This window comes from Diceros bicornis, chromosome 33, assembly GCF_020826845.1.
Source record: "Diceros bicornis minor isolate mBicDic1 chromosome 33, mDicBic1.mat.cur, whole genome shotgun sequence".
Classification (NCBI taxonomy): Eukaryota; Metazoa; Chordata; class Mammalia; order Perissodactyla; family Rhinocerotidae; genus Diceros; species Diceros bicornis.
In genome coordinates, this window is record NC_080772.1 from 18,291,677 (window position 1) to 18,312,696 (window position 21,020).

The window sequence follows — 21,020 nt, forward strand, 5'->3', positions numbered from 1 at the left end:
TGGGGGCTGGGAGGTGAGTGAAATGGGTGACGGGGGTCAAAAGGTACAAAAGGTAAAATAAATAAATCATGGGGATATAATGTACAGCATGGTGACTATAGTTAATACTGTATTACATATCTGAAAGTTGCTATGCGAGTAGATCTTAAAAGTTCTCATCACAAAAAAAAATTTTGGAATTGTGTGTTGTGACAGGTGTTAACTAGACTTATTATAGTGATCATTGTGCAAGATATACAAATATAAAATCATTATATTGTACACCTGAAACTAATGTAATGTTACATGTCAATTACACCTCAATTAACTGAGTTAACTGTAGTAAACTGAACAGATATGTATCACCATCTGTAAAATCATAGGCAGGTAGTTAACCATGGCTGGTTTCTACTAACCCCTAACATCAACCCTAAGAAGAAACCATTCAGCCATCTCCTCTACAAATCCAGTTTAAGGAGTGAGGTGATTAAAGGGAAGTAAAGTGCTGAATTAAGCAATGCAGACCAGTGGCTGTTACTTCTGCCCACCTTACATACTGTCAACTCACTCCACTTTCATCACCAGGCCCCCTGACTAGCAGAATATGTACTTTTTAAAAGTAAAATTTAGAGAACAATCAACTATTTCAGTGAGTGACAAGTGTCCCCATAGACTAAGAACAGGCTATGAGCTGTTAGTTTATATAAGGCTAAACCTTGAAGGTGTTAAGGGTGGCACTGTTTTATCTATATTTATCTTGAGATAACAACTAGAGTAACATTCCTGCTGCATTAGGAAAGGGGAGTCTCCCAGGTCTAGAAGCTGAGCCACCTGATATTTCACTACCTGCATTTTCAAAAAGGGGACGGCTGAAGGGAAGGACAACTGTGCAAAAGATATCAGAGCCTTTCCTGTGTGGACAGGCCAAAGTGTGGGAAGGGGGAGGAACAGAACATTTAGTCGCCAAAGGACGAAGGAGAGATGGAAGAGGGATGGAAAAGGGGACACATAAAAAGGCAGGGAAGCAGGAGGGAGGCTTTGCTGATTAAGGCAAACTTCACCGTCTACAATTTTGCCTAAGATTAGTCCAATTTATTCTCTGTCAACAGTGTGTCGACAACGAAAAGGTATATACAAAGCTATTTTCACTATGCATGGACACACAGCTTAGAGGAATAATGCAGTGATACTAAAAAGCTAGACCCACATTGATTCTCAAGATGAATAAAGATGTATTTGCTTGTCCATTTTCCATATTTGACTTCCTTACAAAAGGAACTTCATTCCAAAGTAAAATAAGAAAAAAAAAGTGATTTCAAAGTATAGCAGTGAACCACATATTTATTTCATCATTCTGAACAGTCAGAACTGACTTCCTTTCAGTGTATTTTCCATTCTGCTTCACTTATTAAAACGATATTTAGACAGAAGAGGCAAAGTGTAGTCAAACTACATGTACCACCAATTTTTTATATAAAAATGATGCCCAAAGAGAATCCTGTTCCTGTTCCCAAAGAGAATAAAAAAACATGAACCTTTCCCCCAAAATAAAACTCAGGAGGGGGTAAACAAATCAGAATCTCTTATTTTTTTCAAACCATTCATACTCTCTGTAGATTCTTATACGCCCCCTAAAGAAGCTACAAGCTCTTCCCCACTGGACCACCAACAAGCAGTGCCAGAGGGAACCACTGCTGCTGATCCTAATACACCATATCTCTCAAGTGTGCAGAGAAAGAAAAGCCTGAGAACCATAACTCTAGCAGAAAGGATCTCTCTCAAAAGTCGTTAATCTACCATGTATCTGTGGCTATCAAAACTGGAATACAATGTCAGAAAATGTCATTGCAAATGGCCACAATTCAAAATAAACCAAAAAAGAAAAATCAAGAACATAACGAGATAATAATGTTCACTTTGGATTATTAATAATAGCAACATTACTTAGGGATGGCCAAGTGATGATGATTACTTTTGATTACTGCTAACAGTAATAATCAAAAAATAAAATTATGAGATTAATTCTCTAGGCTTATAGATCAGTCACTATAGAAGGGACAAAATGATGCTCCCTTTGCCAGCAGAGGGCTCATAACCCAAGTAAATGAAAGCAACAACCCACCAGCTGGCTGTATCACTGCCGTAATCTAGAGAATCACTGCAGTAATCTAGAGAATACATTAACTTGAGTAAGTCAAATTCTTCACTTACCATTTGTTAGTCTATCAAATAGAAAGATATCAAAATTCCAATTTCCAACTTTTCCCAGCATACACTGAAATGAAAACCAAACATTCCTACTGTAATTTAATTTCAATAACATTCTCTGTCTTTTGTAGATAATCCATAGAGAAGTTAATGAAAATGGAAAGTGACTGATTTATTTTAAGAAATGCTAAGTATCATTCTCCTTTCAATCATGACCTTTCCAATTGGCTCCAAAAAATGTCCAAAGGGATAAACTCCATTTGAAAAACCAAGTATTATTTTGTTTTTCAATTAATGAATACACAGGTAAGGTTAAATGTTTCTTTCAATTTATTTCTATACTTCCGAGAACTTTCAAGAATTCTAATACAATTTAACATCACAGAAGTGTGATTCATACAGTGCACGCTCTAGAAACTAGATTTTAAAAATAAGTTATAATAGCTGAGTACTGAGTATAACTCCAGATACTGTTAAAAGTGCTTTACTCACTCTCACTATTCACACCAACACTATCAAGCAGCCGTTGTTTTCAATCCTCATTTATAGAAGGGGAAACAGGCAAAAAATGACTAACACACTCAGCAAGAAAGTTATAGAGCTGGAGTCTTAACCCACGTGGTCTGACTCTGGAACCTAGGCCCTTGACATCTATACTATACTATGCTTAAATTATTTGTTATTCATTCTTTTAAAAAATACTCCCAACTTACGAGTATTTATTTATATTCTTTAAATATCCTTATAAAATAATTAACAGCATTTGTTACATTTTTAGGTTGATGTGTACTTCAACCAAGTAAATAAATCCTGTAATGACCCAATAAACCAAATAGATTATATTTTTACCCCATATACTCGTAATGTGAAATTTGTGGACTTTATTTTCAAGAAAAAACTTTTATTTTGTATTCAAAACCTTACTGCTATATACATTTATAAGAAAATTGACATGAGCAACACAAAGATATTACTAGTAGAGATTAATTATGATAGTACAACCAATCATACACAGATCAATATTCTCATTCTAAAAAACAGAACTTGTGAACTTTTAAAGAAAGCATGAATACTTTCCATTGATTTCTTTTATTAAACACGAAAGCAAATTTTTTCACTTTAGTGTAATTATAAAGTACCCCAGCCCTATCCACACACACTTAGAAAATCTGGCCTGTAAATTTTAAGTCAAAGAATAATTTAAAAAATATTAGAAACTTAAGATTATTAAAAATTCTCATTTGGTCAAAAACAAGTTCATCTAACCTCCACCTTCATTAAGACATTTCTTTCAAACTATATAAAGAAAATACTGCTCACATTCACCAAGTTTAATGTAAAAAAGTCTAAGTCCTCAAAACATTTTACTGATGCAAGAAACTATGAAAAATCATTTGACTGAAAGTCCCAAGATCTAACCTCCCGTACTGGGTTTACTTCTAACCAGCTGGGTGAGTGCAAGCAAGTCCTTTATGCTCTTCAGGCCATCGTTTATCTATAGAATACAGAAATTGGATGGGATAATCCATAATATTTTCCCCAGCGTTAAGATTCTGTGTGATCTATAGTTTAACGTTCTATTGATCTACTTGATACTTAATGCTACAATGAATGAAAACATTTTCATTATTTTAGTTACTTCAGAAATTTCCCTTGCTCTGCAATACCTAATTATAAAATGAGCACCTGCTCTAAAGGAAAAACCTGAAAAATGGGCTCAACTGATTTTTGCATACAAAAAAAGGCTCTATAAATCAGTACCATATGGGAAAAAAAGGCTTCATTAAACTTATCATAAAATTAATGTTTTCTTGAAAAAGCTATACACACCTTGGCTTGTCCATTATAATCATCATCTAAAATGTTTAGAGAATTTGAAACGGTAGTACCACGAAAAAAGCGTGAAGATCTAAGATACCGCTGGAAACTTAGTAACCTTCTGATATTCCTTGCAGACACAGAAACTTCAATTTCAGATTGAGCTGAAATAAAAGGAGTAAAAGGTGAGTATAGCAAGTTAAATCTGCTCATATACCATCTTTGTAATACCCCTTCTAGTTACACACAAGTATTTTTTTAAAAAAGTAATTAATCATTATACTACATTTCTAGGAGAGAAGAGGTACTTTATTTGAATTTTCAATTAAAGAATTAAGGATGAACGGATAAACGGCCAATTTTGACAGCATTTAGAAAGCTGATGAGGAGTGTGGCTGGATTAATAATTTTTTTTTAACTTTCAAGAATTATCACCTCTCACTCCATTGCTTCCATACACTATATAAACATTATGCAGCAGAAAGACAACAGCTAGTTTCAAACTACCGATCATATTGAGAAGACAGGTCCCAAGTTATGTATGAGCCTTTAACTACTACTCAACTAACACAACTCAAATCCTAATGAGGTATCACTTTGAATAGTTCCTTAAGATAATTTTCTTTAGAGGAAAAGGAGATGAAATGGAGAATAAAGTAGTTTAGTGCTAAAGGATAGGGATAAAAATTCCAGATGATAAAAAACCTCTAGAAAAGATGTGGTTCCACATCAGAGACTGATATGTTCTCTTTCAGTAAGCCTAACAGAGCCATTTTTTCCCTCTAGTATTAGAATACATCAAAGTTTCTTTGCGCACCAGGTGAAATAACAGACTTGGGTTAAAAGCTATCTCATAGGGACCATATGTTATCTTTAAATTCTAGAATCAAATTAAATTCAGTGAAATGTTCACAATATAAAACATATGAAAATAAAGACTAAGGATCAACAAATCACCACCTCTCAACTTCCATTAACTGAAAATCACCAGGTGAAACGGCAGGTAATCAAACGTATTCTCTCCTGTGTGTCCAGTCACTAACTGCTCTATGAACCTTTATTACCCTGTGTTGTCTTATCTATAAAATAGCAGCAATAATATCTAAGTCAAAGGGCGCTGGATTAAAGGAGATAATGCATACATGAGTCAGATATATAGCAGGTATTAAATTGTTGATGATGATAAAATTGATGTAGATGCCACTGCTTGGAGGTATGCTTCTAGGTAATCATCCTAAGTTCCAAATCTGCTCATGTCGCTCTAAATAAAAGTATTAATTGTCTCCTCATCATCTTAAAATGAACTCCATCTCCTTTACCTGGAAGAAAAGGCTTCACATTTTAGTTTCTGGCTCTCTCCGGACTTGACTCAGGTGTCACCTTCCCTGGGAAGTACACCTGAACAGAACTAAATGCACACTCTCCATCTAGGAGAGATGGGAGGCACCTCCTCTAGGTTCTCAAAGCTCCCTGTGCAGACATCTATCCGACTACTTCTGATATTGTATGATAATTGCTTATTCATCTGTCTCCTTCAACAAACGACGACCTCCAATACAGGCATGAACTATTTTTTTTCCTCTCTATTCCAATGCCTAATAACAGCGCCAGGTAGCTATGTGTAAAATATACTAAATAACTGTTGAATAACTGCATATTATTTTTGAAATATCTGATTATTTTGACATTCCCATATACTCACATAAGCCAGAAATAAAATAATGCACTGTTACATGGTTTACTTCCCTCAGTTTTCATTCCGGTGAGTCTAAAATAGAAAGTGTCTAGAACAATTGCGGAGTTAAATTTCTGATCTATATCAATGTAACTTACATTAAAAGGGCTGGAACCAAAATGGTAAAACTATTACTACTAAGTGATTATGAAGTCCTGCCCCAAAATGATAATCTTTTTCTTAAAGTTTCTGTGTATTCTTCCCTTAGTTTTTTGATCAAATATATGGAAACATCATCATATATAATTTTTCTACTTCTTTTACATAAATGATAGCATAATTATACAACCTTTTCTGCATCTTGTTTATTAACTTATCTTGGAGCTCTTTCCCTATCAGTACATAGAGACCTTCCTCATTCTTTTATAAGGTTGTAAAGTATTCCATCATGTAGATGAACTATAACGTAACCAGTCTTCTACTGAAGGGCATTGCTACAATTTTACAGTTTGCCAAAATACCTTCATTTTGTTAAACATGCTTATATTTCTATCACTTGATTTGTCAGGTTTGGAACTCATCCTTTTTTTGTTACCACACATGAGGAAATCACTCCATATCCCATCTTCTTTCCCTTTTCCTTTTCCAATGTTTGTTAGTTATCAGAGCACATTTTTTCACTCTAATCCCCACTTTCATCTTCAATTCTAGAGGTTTAGCTCTAGAATTAAATATATTCAATATTGCACGTCCTTTTACTGTGGTTTCCCTAGTTATCTTGTGTTTGCTTAGGTTCATCTTTTAGCAGTTTCCTCAAGAAGGCTCATGAAAACAATATATCTCACAAACAATATATTCTTGAACGTTCAAAGCTTTTTTCGGTAGTCTTTGTATTTGAAGGACAGCTTGACTAAATATAAAACTCTCGGCTCTCATTTTCCTTCCTTGAATTTATTCGACAGTATTGATTCATTGTCTTCTGGCATTGAGATCTGCAAAATCTGAGGCAAACCCGCTATTTCCCCTCTCAAAGTGACTTGGTCTTTTTGGCATGGCCACCCACAGAATTTATTTTTCAAGTCCAATGACTTTGCTAGGATATATTCCAATGTTAACCATTTTGGGTCATTTTCCCCTTGTAAATGGTGTGCTCTTTCAATACGTAAATTTAACTCTTCTGTTATTTCTGAAACATTTTCTTGAATTATATCTCTAAATATTTATTCTGTTCCACTATTTTAACTTTATTATTCAAAGAAACTGTCATGTTGAAACAACTTTACTTGTCTTCTATATCTTGCTTCCTCTCCAATTCTTTTTAACTACTTATTTGTTTTGTTTTGTTTGCTTCTCTCACTTCTATCCACTATGCCCATGACATTGTTTAGTGCATATTCTACCTTGTGCTCCTAACAAATGCCTTCATTTCTGGGATATATTTGGGTTCTACTATTTCCTGATTCTGAATGTACATGTTTCAACTACCTTGGTTGTCTTGTCTTATTTATTATCTATTCCCTGAGTTCTTGAATTTGTGCTTTACAGTGAAGCTATTGCTTCATTTAGTTTTTTAAGTGTGCAGTAGAAAATTTGACCACAATCTTCATCAGTTCAATGGCAACATTTTTCTGTGAAGTGCTCTTCAATCATTGTTAAGTTCTGCTGCTCTCCTCCGACTGTTTTGCTTAACTTGATTATCTGATGTGCCAGTTTCTTTTTTTAAACAGTCATTATTGAATGGGCTGAATTTTTCTGGACTAATCCTTTACACCAAGTTCTTAATAGGGATGGAGGTGAGGTCTTAGAAGAGGGCAGAGGAGTCCTCTCAGCTTCACTACTCAAATGGTTCTCTCCTTCTCTGCCAAAGAGACAGACTGCCTCTGCTCTTTCTCTAAATTAGGCCCAGGGGGACTGTACCTACTACTGCTTATCTCAGACCACAGACCAAATGTGGCAAGTAAAATATTTAACTGTAGTTCAGGGTGAGCCTCCTTTAAAAAAAGTTTACTAAGACTTCTTTTGTGGCCAAACATATCACCTATTCTGGAGAATGTTCCATGTGCATTTGAGAAGAATGTGCATTCTGCTGTTGGGTGGTGTGTTCCATGTATGTCTGACAGGTCTAATTAGAGTGTCATTCAAGTCCTCTATTGCCTTATTGATCTTCTGTCTGGTTGTTCTATTCATTATTGAAAATGGATATTAAAGTCTCCATTATTGTAGAACTGTTTCTTCCTTCAATTACGTCAATTTGTGCTTCATATATTTTGGGGTTCTGTGGTTAAACACATATATGTTTATAATTTATATCTTCTTGCTGGATTGAAACTTTCATCAACGTACAAAGTCCTTCTTTGCCCCTTGTAACTTTTTTTTGACTTAAAGTCTACTCTGACAATAATATAGCCACCCGGTTCTCTTTTGGTTACTATTGGCATGGAATATCATTTCCATCCTTTTACGTTCAACCTCCTTTTGTCCTTATATCTAAAGTGAGTCCCTTCTACACAGCATATAGATGGATTGCATTTTTTTTTAATTCTATCTGCCAATCTCTGCCTATAAATAGAAGAATTTAATCTATTTACATTTAATGTCATTACTGATAAAGAAGAATTTACTTCTGCTATTTTGCTATTTATTTTGTGTATGTTTTATGTTCCTTAATTCCTCTATTGCCTTTTTTTGCATTTAGTTGATTTTTTTGGTAGTGTACAGTTTTGATTCCCTCTTCTATCCTTTTCTGTATATTTTTAAAGTTATTTTCTTAGTGGTTACCTTGGGGATTACAATTAACATCTTAAACTTATAACAACCTAATTTGAATACCAGCTTAACGTCAATAGTGTCCAAACACACTGCTCCTATAATCTCCATCTCTTCTCCTTTATAGTCATTGCCACAGATTGCATCTTTATATTGTGTGCCCATTAACAGATTTACAAAAGAGTAGTTACAAACCAAAAGTACAATAATACTGGCTTTTACATTTACCTATGTAGTTATCTTTACCAGTGTTCTTTATTTCTGCTATGGCTTCAAATTACTCTCTAGCGTTCTTTCATTTCATCCTAAAGGACTCCTTTTAGCATTTCTTATAAAGCAGGTCTACTGGTAATGAACTCTCTCAACCTTTGTCTGTCTGGAAATGTATTAATCTCTTCTTCATTCCCGAAGGATAGTTTTTCCGGATATACAATTCTTGGTTGACAGGCTTCTCCCACCCCTTTTCAGGATTCTAAACACATCATCCCACTCCCGTATGGCCTCCAAGGTTTCTAATGAGAAATCAGCTGTTAATTTATTGAGGAATCCTTATTTATGACAAGTTGTTTCTCTCTTGCTGCTTTCAAAATTCTCTTTGGGTTTCAACAATTTGATTATAACGAGTCTCAGTGTGGATCTCTTTGAATTTATCCTGCTTGGAGTTCACTGAGCTTCTTGGATATGTATACTTATGTCTTCAATGGATTTGGGAAATTTTCTACCATTATTTCTTCAAACATTTTTTTTCTGCCCCTTTCTCTCTTCTCTTTCCTGCTGGGACTCCTATGATTCGTATACTGATACACAGTGATGATTCCCTAACGGTTTCTTGGGCTCTGTTCATTTCTGTTTTTTTTTTTTTTTTGTCTGCTTCTCAGTCTGGATAATTTTAGCAGTCTTACCTTCAAGTTCACTGATCCTTTCTTCTGTCTGCTCAAATCTGCTGAATCCCTCTAGTGAATTTTTAATTCCAGTTACTGACTTTTCAGCTCCAGAATTTGTTTGGTTGCTTTTTATAATTTCTATCTATTTAGATTCTGATTTTGTTCACATAATGCTTTCCTGATTTCCTCTAGTTCTTTGTCCATGCTTTGTTTTAGCTCACTGAGCATTTAAGACCATTGATTTAACATCTTTGACTAGTAATTCTAAAGTCTGGGCTTCTTCAGGGATGGCTTCTGTGAACTTCTTTTTTTGTATGTATGAGCCATACTTTCTGGTTTCTTTGTATGTTTTATAGTTTTTTTTTAATTGAGAACTGGACATTCTGAGTATTATACTGTAGTAACTGGAAATCAAATCTCTCGCTACTCCAGGACTATTCATTTTGCTTGTGGTGTAGCCATCTGTTTTGTGACTTTTTTTTTTATTTTTGCCTTTGCATTATTTTTGCCTTTGCATATCTATTTGCCTTCGTTTATTCCTTGTTGTCTGTGGTCACTGAAGTTCCTGTTCCATTATCTCTACATTCAGCCAGTGACCCAACACAAATTTCCTTACTTGTCTGGCTCCAAAAAGAGGGGTGGAGGGGTACTAATTCTTTAAATCCTCTGGCAGATCCTGTAGCCTCTGCAGCTGAAAGGGCCAAAACAAAGTCAAATGTCTGTGCCTATGCCTCATAGATCTGCTAGACTTAAACACTCAACCCCAAATATTTGGAGGACAAGGTCCCCAGTGTCCATCTTGGCTTCAGAAAGCCACTTCAGGAACATGGGCCACTATCCTCACAGGCCTGGGGGCTGAGGAATGGGGGATGATCACTGGTTCACGCACACTGCCAAGCATAGCCTCTCCCTTCATCAAGCACTCCCCGGTTGTTATAAGTGTCCAATCAGGGTCCAGAGGCCTGAAATAGTTGATTCTGGGTTTTTTTTTTTTTTTTTTCCAGTTTAGTGGTTGTTTAGTGTGGAGAGGCCAACCCCTAGAACTTCCCACTCTGTCATTTCAAGTGACATCTGCCCCTTTCCTTTAAAAGCTGTGTTTTTCCTGGTCCTTTCCAGGAGTAGCTGCCCTAAACCTTCTCTTCTGCTCAACCTAGGTTTGAGGATGGGGAGGGCTTATCTGTCCAGAAACAACCATTGTTAAGTCTGGCATGCTAGATATTTTTCTATGAATTATTTTCTATATGAATGTGTACACATAGTTTTTCTTTTACCCAAGACAGTGCAGACTTTTTTTACTTAAAAATTCATGAACATGTTTTCAAGTCAATAAAAACAGTTATCTGTGCCATCACTTAGTAAGTCATGTATTGTTCTGAGATATAAAATTATAATAATTTACTTAATCTTTTTGCTGTTAGGCTGTTTCTAACTTGTTTTGTTTTGCTTTGTTTCTGTTTGTTTGTTTGTTTTACAGGGAAAGATTCACTCTGAACTAACATCTGCTACCAATCTTCCTCTTTTCTTCCCCCCCAAAGCCCCAGTGCATGGTTGTATATCATAGCTGTAAATCCTTCTAGTTCTTCTATGTAAGCCGCCCCCACAGCGTGGCTACTGACAGATGAGTGGTGTGGTTCCACACCCAGGAACTGAACCCTGGGCTGCCGAAGCGGTGAGAGCACCAAACTCTAACCAGTAGGCCATCAGGGCTGGTTCTGTTTCCAACTTTTATCTTTCTTACAAATAAGTCTATAATAAACATTCTTATAACTAATTCTCTGCACATATCCTAACTGATTCCCTTAAATTCTCAGAAGTATAACAAGCACATAGGAGTACATTTCAATGGCTTCTAAAACACACTGCCAAACTGCAGAATAAGTTTTCTAAAAGAAAATTAGAGAGCTTTCCAGAACTGTCCTAGAATAGCTTATAAAATCTGATCTAAGAAAAAGGATTAGTAACTATAAATCAAGGATGAAGCATCACGAGATCATCTGATGGAAATTTTTAGTTCCTTCAGGTTTGCCCCCATCCTCCCTCCACCCCCACACACATACACACTGATTTGTTGTAATGATTAGAAGGAAAACTCTTATATTAAAAGAAGCAAGTAGAGGCCACTACAGAGAAGAAAGGATATCATGTTGAGTAAGTACTATCATTTAGGAAAATACAAAAGGATACATGGGGAACTGGGAACAGGTAAGAGTGACTATGAGAACTTAACTAGTACTTTCATTTGCAAAGTTACTAGAAAGCTCACCCTCTGACCATATTACATAAAATCTGACCCTATTACCAATATTCTCATGTCCTCACTCTGTAACATGAGACACACCATTGTTTATTTCACAGCATCATACATGATAGATTAAAATTGCCCTTATTAAAGCCCGGCTTTTGCCAGGCTAGGACTATTTGTTTTAAGTGCCCAGCCTTTTCTAGTTTACATGGTTACCCACATTCCAATCCAGCTTAGAAAGTCAACCGGCTCAGTGAATTAATCAAATTACTATTAAAGAGCTGTTGGCTGTGCTGGCTCTCTTCTAAAATATCACATTACCTCACTGTGTGACCATGAACAAACTAATCAGCCTCCACCAAAACTAAATGAGCGTTGTTACCTAATGATCATGGGAATGACTTCCAGTCATCCATTCTCAGCTTCTCTGAGCCAAAAAATGAAGTGTGGGACAGCAGGCAAATTCAAAACAGAGGTTTTTCTCTTACTTTTCCCTCATATTAGAAAAGTAGACAGGAAATGTAGGCAATACGTTAAGGAAACAAAAGGCCTGGAGAAACAATGCATCTTGAGCAGCATTTCTTCCAACTCTCCCACAGACTCTATCATCCAAACGGCACAGCAAAAGGTGTCACTGACATTTAGTTATTAGACAAAAGAGGTTTTTAACAAAAAAGCCTTTGGATCTTGAGACTTGACCGCTACTTGCTTTAATGGTCCACAAGAGGGAGCTCAGAGTCACCATATCTGCCCCCTTAAAACCAAAAAAATTATTTAGATGCACATAATCAAGAATTTCTCTTGGAGATTGTTTTAAAAAAATTTTAATTTGGTGCCATAAGGTTTTAACTCTAGTCTAGGGCAAGATCACGTTGAATGATAACCAAATAAAAAATCTGAAGACATGCTATATTCTAACCTCTTTTTTCCTTAATTTTCCTCAAAAAGAATAGGAGCCATATCTGAAAGCTTGTTGTCAATACTGAATAATTACATTTATGGGATAAGTCTTCTTGGAAGAATTTTTACATTTAGCACGTGTGGATAAATAGGGACAAAAATAGCTAGGTGCTCAGCAGAGCAGTGGTCTTCAGTAGAGCAGCACGTGCTGACACGGAGGGGCAGGGCAGCAGAGCGGATAAGACACAGTGTTTGGAGCTACACGCCTGAGTGTGAATCCCAGCTCTGCCACGTTTACTAATTTTGTGACACTAGGAAAGCTATTTAAGGTCTATGATCCTCAGTTTTCTCACTGTAAAACAGGCCTCACAGGACTGTTATAAAAATTAAACGAGATAATACAGGCAATATGTCTTTTTGGGCAAAGAATAAACATTTAACATTAACGGCTATAGCTACTGTTATAGAGATCAAATTTTTTTTATTGAGGTATAATTGACGTGTAACATCATATTACTTTCAGGTTTTTATTTTTTAATTAATTAATGTTTTTATTGAGGTATAATTGACATATAACATTATATTAGTTTCAGGTGCAAATATTTTTAAACACCTGACTTCATACTATTTATTTTAACAAAACCAGATTTATTCTTCATGACAGCATACCTTCATCCTGAAGACCACTGCATACTTTTACGTACTGCAGAAATAAATGCACACATTTAAAAGACTTCAAAATATGCATACAATCTCATTACTTTAAAATATATAGACAGTCCGTGCCTTATTACAAATCAAAGAAATAAAGGAGCTGCCCAGATCAATGTTAACACGAGAATAAACTGTATAAACAACATTCTTTCTCTTAAGCAATTCTTATAATCTTAAGTTTGCAAAATGCAATGTTCACTTTGACAGGATTTGATAAAATAGTCAATATAAAACCCCTTTAAAAGATTACTCTTATTATAGTTATGGATTAGGCATTTCCACCCTTCAGAGATGGGTCTGTGATAGGATGGATCCCTCTACTGCTTAAACTCAGGACTTGAACATAGCTCCTTATTCATTACATTCTTAATTCCCTTATTGGTGAGCTGAGAAAGAAAGAAGGAAAAGAAAGTACACAAGGCCTTAATGTGTAACATACAAAATGAAGCCTAAAGTTAAATCTCCAAATTCCCCAATGTTCCAAAGCATAAGCAGAATCAAACTACCACTAAATTTCTTAAGATTAAGGTCCAAACCATATCAGTTCCCCAATTAACGCTATGAAGTTAGAGAAGATATCTAGGAGACAGAATACTCTATTCTTTCAATTTGGGACAAAGAAGAAACAAAAATCGGTGGTTTTCAAATGCAAGTATTTCACAATCACCTGGAAACTAGATAAGTTTTTAAAAATACACACACGTGGGGCAGAATGCTCTGTTTCCTAATTTGATTCAAGACAGCAGAGCTCACCCGTACAAGCACTGCTTGGTAAGGGGATTGTTATACGAAGCAGGTAGGAACATTCATGATGAAAAAGGACATGAGATTACTGTTTCCTGTGATATCTCCACGAACTATTACAGAAATGTTGTTTTTGAAACAACCAAATATGATTTCAAGACGAATGATTGGGAACAAACTAAAATTTAATAGAAACTCTAGACAAAATACGACCTTAGTCTACAATACTACAACTATAAGTAGAGGCTGGCATGCTCATGTTTGAGAGAGAGACTAAATCACAAATGATGGATAGCCACTGCAGCAGGTCAAACAAATAATGGCTGAAAAAAATACGCTTGTAAATAGGAAAGTAACAACCAGGCAGTATAGAACGAAAGATAACAAGAAAAACATTTTAACAAAGAAAAAGTCATGGCTAAGGGAAATGCCACGCAACAATTTTTATGCTTAAAGTGAAGAAGCAGTAAAAGCTTCCAAATATAGTAGGATCTACCCATGTGTGGGAGTTACTATATGTTAGAGACAGAGATCATCTAAGACAATAAAATCAGTATGACACAAGCTTTTAAGCTCAAAATACACATAGAAACAGATGTTCTTTCTGATCATATAACTAAGTATGAACAAGTATCCAAGTCTAGCGCAGCCCTGTCAGGAAGACAGGAAACAACCCCAAATCAAACATGAGGATCTAAGGGAACATTTACGAAGAATTTTGTATGTTTTCACGGTGGGTCATTATAATAAAGACAACATGAGACATTTGATTCAACAGAAAGGCAGCAACCAGCCCAAATTTTAATTTAAAATACAGATTATTTCTAGAGAACTACACATGGGGACCCTATAAAATCTAACTAGTAGAAGACATACGGTTTGAGTCAATTTGACACAACAAGAATATATTCAATCTCTACTGTGAGCCAGAGGCTACCAGAGACCACGAACAAAAAGATGACAACTAAAAGCCTTAAGTTAAGAGCTCTTAGGCTACAATGTAAATATCCTGAAAGGTTCCCTTGCTGCCCTAATATGGGGTAGAGTAAAGCGCTAAAATGAATAAAAAGCTCAAGATAATGGGCAAAACACATTTACATGGAATGAAACATTACCACGTGCCAGGAGTAAAAGAAAATGGAAAAAACTGCACTTGTGTGGATGTGGAAAAACTGTAAAGAAACTTGTATTACATCTTGTCCAAAGTTGGCAGAGACCATGCCTTCCAGTCCGGATGACGTCAATGAGCTTTGGTGGATTCCATGAAAAGAAGCAACTGTCAAGCTGGCAGTTTCCATTACGTACCATATAATAATCATGCCAGAATCTCTCAAAAGAACACATCAGCTTTTCTAAGTGCACATGTGGAGCAGAACTATAATAAAGCCTTTATGTTCAAAGATATTAGTATTTATTATTGTATAAGCTAAAAATAACGTATAACTAAAAGAATGATTTATTAAATTTAGGGACATAAACTTAGAGCAAACAAGAGATGAATTTTGACAAAAAGTCGATATGGAATTCAATTTATTAAGTTCAATTAATTTAAGACTCAAAATATTATATTTCAAGACATCAGGTATATGGCCAATTGAACAGAAAAAATATCAGGGGCTTTTAATCCAGCCTACTGACAGTAAGCCGAATTACTCAAAAGGAGGAAAGTGAAATGAGGGAGTCTCTTGGTTATCTGTACAGACTTGAGTGAAAGCAGAAACGTGAGAAAGCCTGGGGAGAAGGTGTCACATTAAGGAATGATGCTGAGGAGCAAAAGAGCCCATGTTAGGGAGACACAAGTTAGGGAGACACAAGCTTGGGGGCACCTTCAGTTTAAACCACTCTACTGTCAGCCTAACATCTCTGTCAGCCTCTTGCTTTCTCTAATCAATCAATGCCCCTCTCCCCCTTCCTCTTTCCCCTTATTATCTTTTCCTTCCAATTTGTTAGTGCTCACTGTTATTCTCAAACTTAGAATTTTCACAACACAAGGTCAAGAGACTAAATAGGTTAAAATTAGTTGAATGAAGGACACCAAGAATCAGTTTATTAAATGTTGGAGGACCAGAAGTCAGTACTTACTGGGAATGACTCCCAGACAGGGCAGGTCTGAGGGGTGGGGTCTCTTACAAATAGGGTGAAAGCTGAAGTAGCTCAGTGGGTCCTGAAGAAGTGCTAATGCCAACATCTGCAGTGTAAATATTTGTCAGAAACTAATCATCTGCCGATATAAAAACCGGACCACTAAATCTGACCAACCCCTAAAAAAAAAGGTATAAAAAATTATCACACACTGAGAAGAGCCAGCTAGCTTATCTGCTGGTGATCCTGCAGTCCTCACCACCGTTACAGGAGTCCATGTTCAGCTTTGGGGGACAGACAGGGACAAAGAGGTTAAATAAGAAGCACCAACCTTAGCTTTCTGCTCCCTAAATACGTAAGTAGAGACTAGTGCACTGTGACTGTGTAGGGATTAGTCATCAACTCCCTCAACTGCACGACCAGAAACCGAGCTTTCTGTTCAGTATGCCACCACACACCTTCGCTCAGGTTACATAACAACTTCTGACTAATGCGAGCATCTGAAAATTTTAGCAGTATCTTCAATGAGCTAAGATCTTCCAAATTTCTTAATAAACACAAGCCATTCATATAATTCCTACTGATACATATATTCTACTTAAATTGCAAAATGGACACATCCCAGAGACGAAAATATTACTTTGAAACAATACTCCAAGGAATGTTTCTGGTCATCCAAAAATATGTCAACAATGAGTTCCTTAGGTGAAAAATCCCTTTCTCAAACTCATAAACTATGTAAATATGTATGATATATATTATCTTTTGTGCTATAATATAAAGATAGATAGAACACAAACAAACGTAAAAGAACACTTCAGAAAATCACCTTAGTGGGAGATGATATCTGGGAAAAGTTTTTGATTTTTTGTCCCATAGAACCAAGATAACACCTGATAAATTCACAGAGAAGTAGCATGACTGTTTCACTAAAAAGGTCAGAGAAAAAAAAAAAGTTAAGAATGAAAGCTTCTGTATGATACAGCCATTTCAGGAAAGATTTAACTTAAAAATTATAGTAGAATTTATTGATTAAAGCAGAATCATTGCAACAACGTTCCCCGACTAACCCTGACTGCAGATTTATACCAGATCTTTGAGAAACTCTTCTTGGCAAAGAGGATTCACCATCATCAAGATCCCTCCACTCTCTGTAACCATGAACACAAGTAAGTTTCAAACCATCTTCCCAAAGTTTGAACTCTCTCAGTTCTTTATAAACAGCCACTAATACCAATTAACAAACAAATATGTAACATGATTTTTAATAGTGCATAATTTAATTACCATACTTTTAAAACTTTGTTTGGAAGTCATTTCAAAACACAAATATAAAATACAAAAAGCTGCAAAACTAAAACCAGCACAAGGAATGCTCTTTATCACACACCCTTTACTCAGATTTGCCATTGTTAACATTTTACTCTATTTGCTTTATCATCCGCACCGTGTGTGTGTGTGTGTGTGTGTGTGTGTACCTGATTCTTTCTCTGATCATTTGAGGGTAGGTTATAAACATTATGGTCTTTTACCCCTAAATACTTCAGTCAATAACACCACAATTTAATACATTTTCTAATTATAAAAAGGCCAAAGTGAACGTCTTTGTACATACATTAACATTTATATATGAGTATTCCCTGTGTACACATTTCTAGTTTGAAATCAAAGAGAAAAAAATATTTAAAATTCTTAATGCAGGCTGCGGAGCCGCCCTCTAGAAAACCTGTAACAACGTGAACTTCTATCACCAGCACCTTAGCTGATCATTTGTTTAACTTTCTAAATTTGATGGGAACTTGTTTAGTAGTGAGGTGGCACATTGTTGCTGTATTTAATGTATTTCTGTATTCAACTGATTTTCTTCTTTTGCCTCTTTAAACCCTTTTAGAAAGACCCAAAGTCAGAACTTGCTGCAAAAGGCCTATGACAAATCTTGTTGTGAAGATAAATTTATAGGCCTTAAGAGAATAAGGATTTATGACAAAAGACAATTCAAAAGACGAAAACTGAAGGCAGAAAAAACTGTAATATCTACATAATAAAATTACTGTTGAGGTCCTACTCGTTAACTTTGGAGCCTAGACTTGTTCCCTAGTGGCCAGCTATCTTGAGGGGAATGCATCTTGATACTGGTAAACCCAAACACTGTTTATAATAAACCATATATATAAAAAATCTTAAAAGAAGAGTTCAATATTGTATTGTAGATCTCTAATTTCTAGGTAAATTTAGTAAAGACAATTATATTCAACATGGAGAAAATCATAATGCAGAAATTAGTTAAAACTATTCCAGCATCTAAATAAACACCAGCAGCGCCTCAGAGATAGAACACATAGAAGAAATACAAAATTATAGACAAATAATAGTTATAATAAATATACTAATAGTATACTATATGCTTTTAACCTGTTGATATGCATTTCCCCCTATATTTTAAGCTTTCCCTCTCTTTAAGAAAGACTCTATCCTGGGTACAGAGTAGAGGATAGACTGAAAGACAGAAACCCTGAAAGTAAGGACAGTGGTTTAAGAGAATACCAGAATAAGCCCAGACAGTGGTGATAAAGGTCTGAATCAAGCAGGATAACAGAGAAGGAGGACAGAGAGGAGAGGAGGATGACAGCTCTTTTCGGTTAGAAAACACATGGGGTTTATTGCAGAAAATACACTGGATTTAAGCAATGAAAGAGCAGAAAGAAATGAGCTTAAGACACCTATCCAGAATTTTGTAATCAGAACATCTAGAAACTATTTGAACTTCAGGATGCAAGTTTTTGTGTCACTGTGAAAAATAACACCTTATTTTGAATTATATACAAGGGAGAGTGCACAGTAAGCTCAGTCCCTCTGAAGGGTTAAACCCGTTCTGCAGAGTTGCAGAGGGGCAGCTGCCTTGGCCAGCGTGAAGAGCAGGCCTGAAGACGGCTCATAGGAGGTTTGAGTCATAGCAGGAGCACATGCTCACTCCCTGATCAGATCACATCTCACCAAACAGATTAGATTAAAACTTTTTCTTTTAAGAACTCTGAGCTGTGTGATAAACAGAACCTACTATTCCAGTAAGGAAGAATGATTCATCTTATCTCTAATAAAAAAACCCTCCAAATGATATTATCATTTTGGGTTATAGAGATATTCTTGTTTTGTAGTAACTACAGGATCAGTTCTACAGTGACAGTCAATTTCCAACCACAACCTAGAGTCTTAGACACTTGCCATCTTTTGCAAACAATCAGCATGATGTGGTGGAGGGGAGAATCTGCTGCTTTGAAAGCTGAGCGCCTCCACTGTTCTAAGATACCATACTACAGAGCTTCCACATCAGAAGATGAGACAGGGCCGGCCCCGTGGCTTAGCGGTTAAATGCGTGCCTCTGCTACTGGCGGCCCGGGTTCGGATCCCGGGTGCGCACCGATGCACCTCTTTTCTGGCCATGCTGGGGCCGCGCCCCACATACAGCAGCTAAAAGGATGTGCAACTATGACATACAACTATCTACTGGGGATTTGGGGGAAAAAAAAATGGAGGAGGATTGGCAATAGATGATAGCTCAGAGCCGGTCTTCCTCAGCAAAAAAGAGGAGGATTAGCACGGATGTTAGCTCCGGGCTGATCTTCCTCACAAAAAAAAAAAAAAAAAAAAAGATCAGGACAGACGTGTAGATCCCCAAACCCAACTTAACATCCTCAAGCCTGGCACTGCTTCACTGTTCCCAACCATTCTTTGTCATTAGGTTTCATTTTTTATCCAATGTGAGCACCTTTATCTCTTAGAAGGAATATTTCACCCATTTAATTTTATTATCATCACCAATATCTTTGGTCTCAATTCTCTCATTTTGTTTTTAGATTTTATATTATTTGCTCTTAGTTTTGTAATGACTTAGAATGCATCCATCCTATTTTAATTCCATTAGAGATTACCTCTAACAATTTGATCATGTCCAACTTTTCTCTTCCACAAAAAAGTCCCATTATGTTCCCTGTTTAAAACTTCTAACATTTTATAACAATTATATTTTTCAAATATTCTATTTTACTAAATTTAGTGAAAGACAGGGGGTATACTAGAGACTCCCAATACAACTGTACTTTTCTTTACAACGTCAATATTTGAACTGAAACCCTTTTACTGATATCCTTACTCATAGCTAATTTTTATGTTACAATATTTACAAATAATTTTATTTAAACTTTTCAATGAGTAATACATTCACATGAATCAAAACTGCAAAAGGATCTACAACAAAAAGTTTCTTTCTCTCTCATGTCCTCAAGCCACCCAGTTTCCCTCCTGGAAGCAACTAAATGTTACCAATTTCTAACGTATTGCCACAGAAAAAATTACATATTGAATCATGCTTGCTTCCTTCCCTGAAACAAATGCACTAAGTCTGGAGCATTATTCTTTTATGCTGTTGGAATTCTTTTTGCTAAAATTTTTTCAAATATTTTTTTCATGGACATTTACAGAGAGAGTATCATACTTGCTTCTTAAAAGTTATATTTACTTTATAAAAATAACTTTGAATGATTCTTTTTCTGTAACCTGAAAGAATTTAAAGAGCTTTGGAACTAATTATTGGTCTTTTAAAGATCCTGAAGAATTTGCCTGTAAAACCTCAGAACCTCATGCTTTTAGAGAGGTAACTCTTGTGCAACTTTCTCCAACACGCTGGTTTTCAGAACTCCTTTATACTCTTAAAATTATTGATTGTCCCAAAGAGCTTTAGTTGATGTGAGTTATAGCTATAGATATTTACCATTACAGAAATTAAAGCAAAATTTTTAATACTTATTTATCATTTCATTTAAAAATAACATAAGACTTCTGGTTTCTGGATCTACATATAAGGAGCGTAGAAGCCACCACTCCATCCTAACAACAAGTAAAAAGCTGAACAGACTGAAAAATTAACAACTATTCTAGGATCCATAAGTGAGGAGAGGACACAGGCCAATCCACCGCCCTCAAGATTGGAAAGACCAACAGGCAACTAGAA

At 35.8% G+C, this 21,020-nt stretch overlaps 1 protein-coding gene across 5 annotated transcripts in view; it reads right to left on the reverse strand.

Moving 5' to 3' along the window:
* Positions 1–21,020, reverse strand: part of PDE7A (phosphodiesterase 7A) — a 122,422-nt gene that overhangs the window by 22,279 nt on the left and 79,123 nt on the right. For 4 of the 5 annotated variants that reach the window (XM_058528791.1, XM_058528787.1, XM_058528790.1 and 1 more), the window contains 2 exons: positions 4,018–4,169; positions 2,191–2,254 (listed from right to left, as the gene is read on the reverse strand). The exons of the other annotated variant lie outside the window; for it this stretch is intronic. In XM_058528791.1, the coding sequence (XP_058384774.1) occupies positions 2,191–2,254; positions 4,018–4,169 (216 nt within the window). The remainder of the gene's footprint in view (positions 1–2,190; positions 2,255–4,017; positions 4,170–21,020) is intronic. 5 annotated transcript variants of the gene reach the window in all.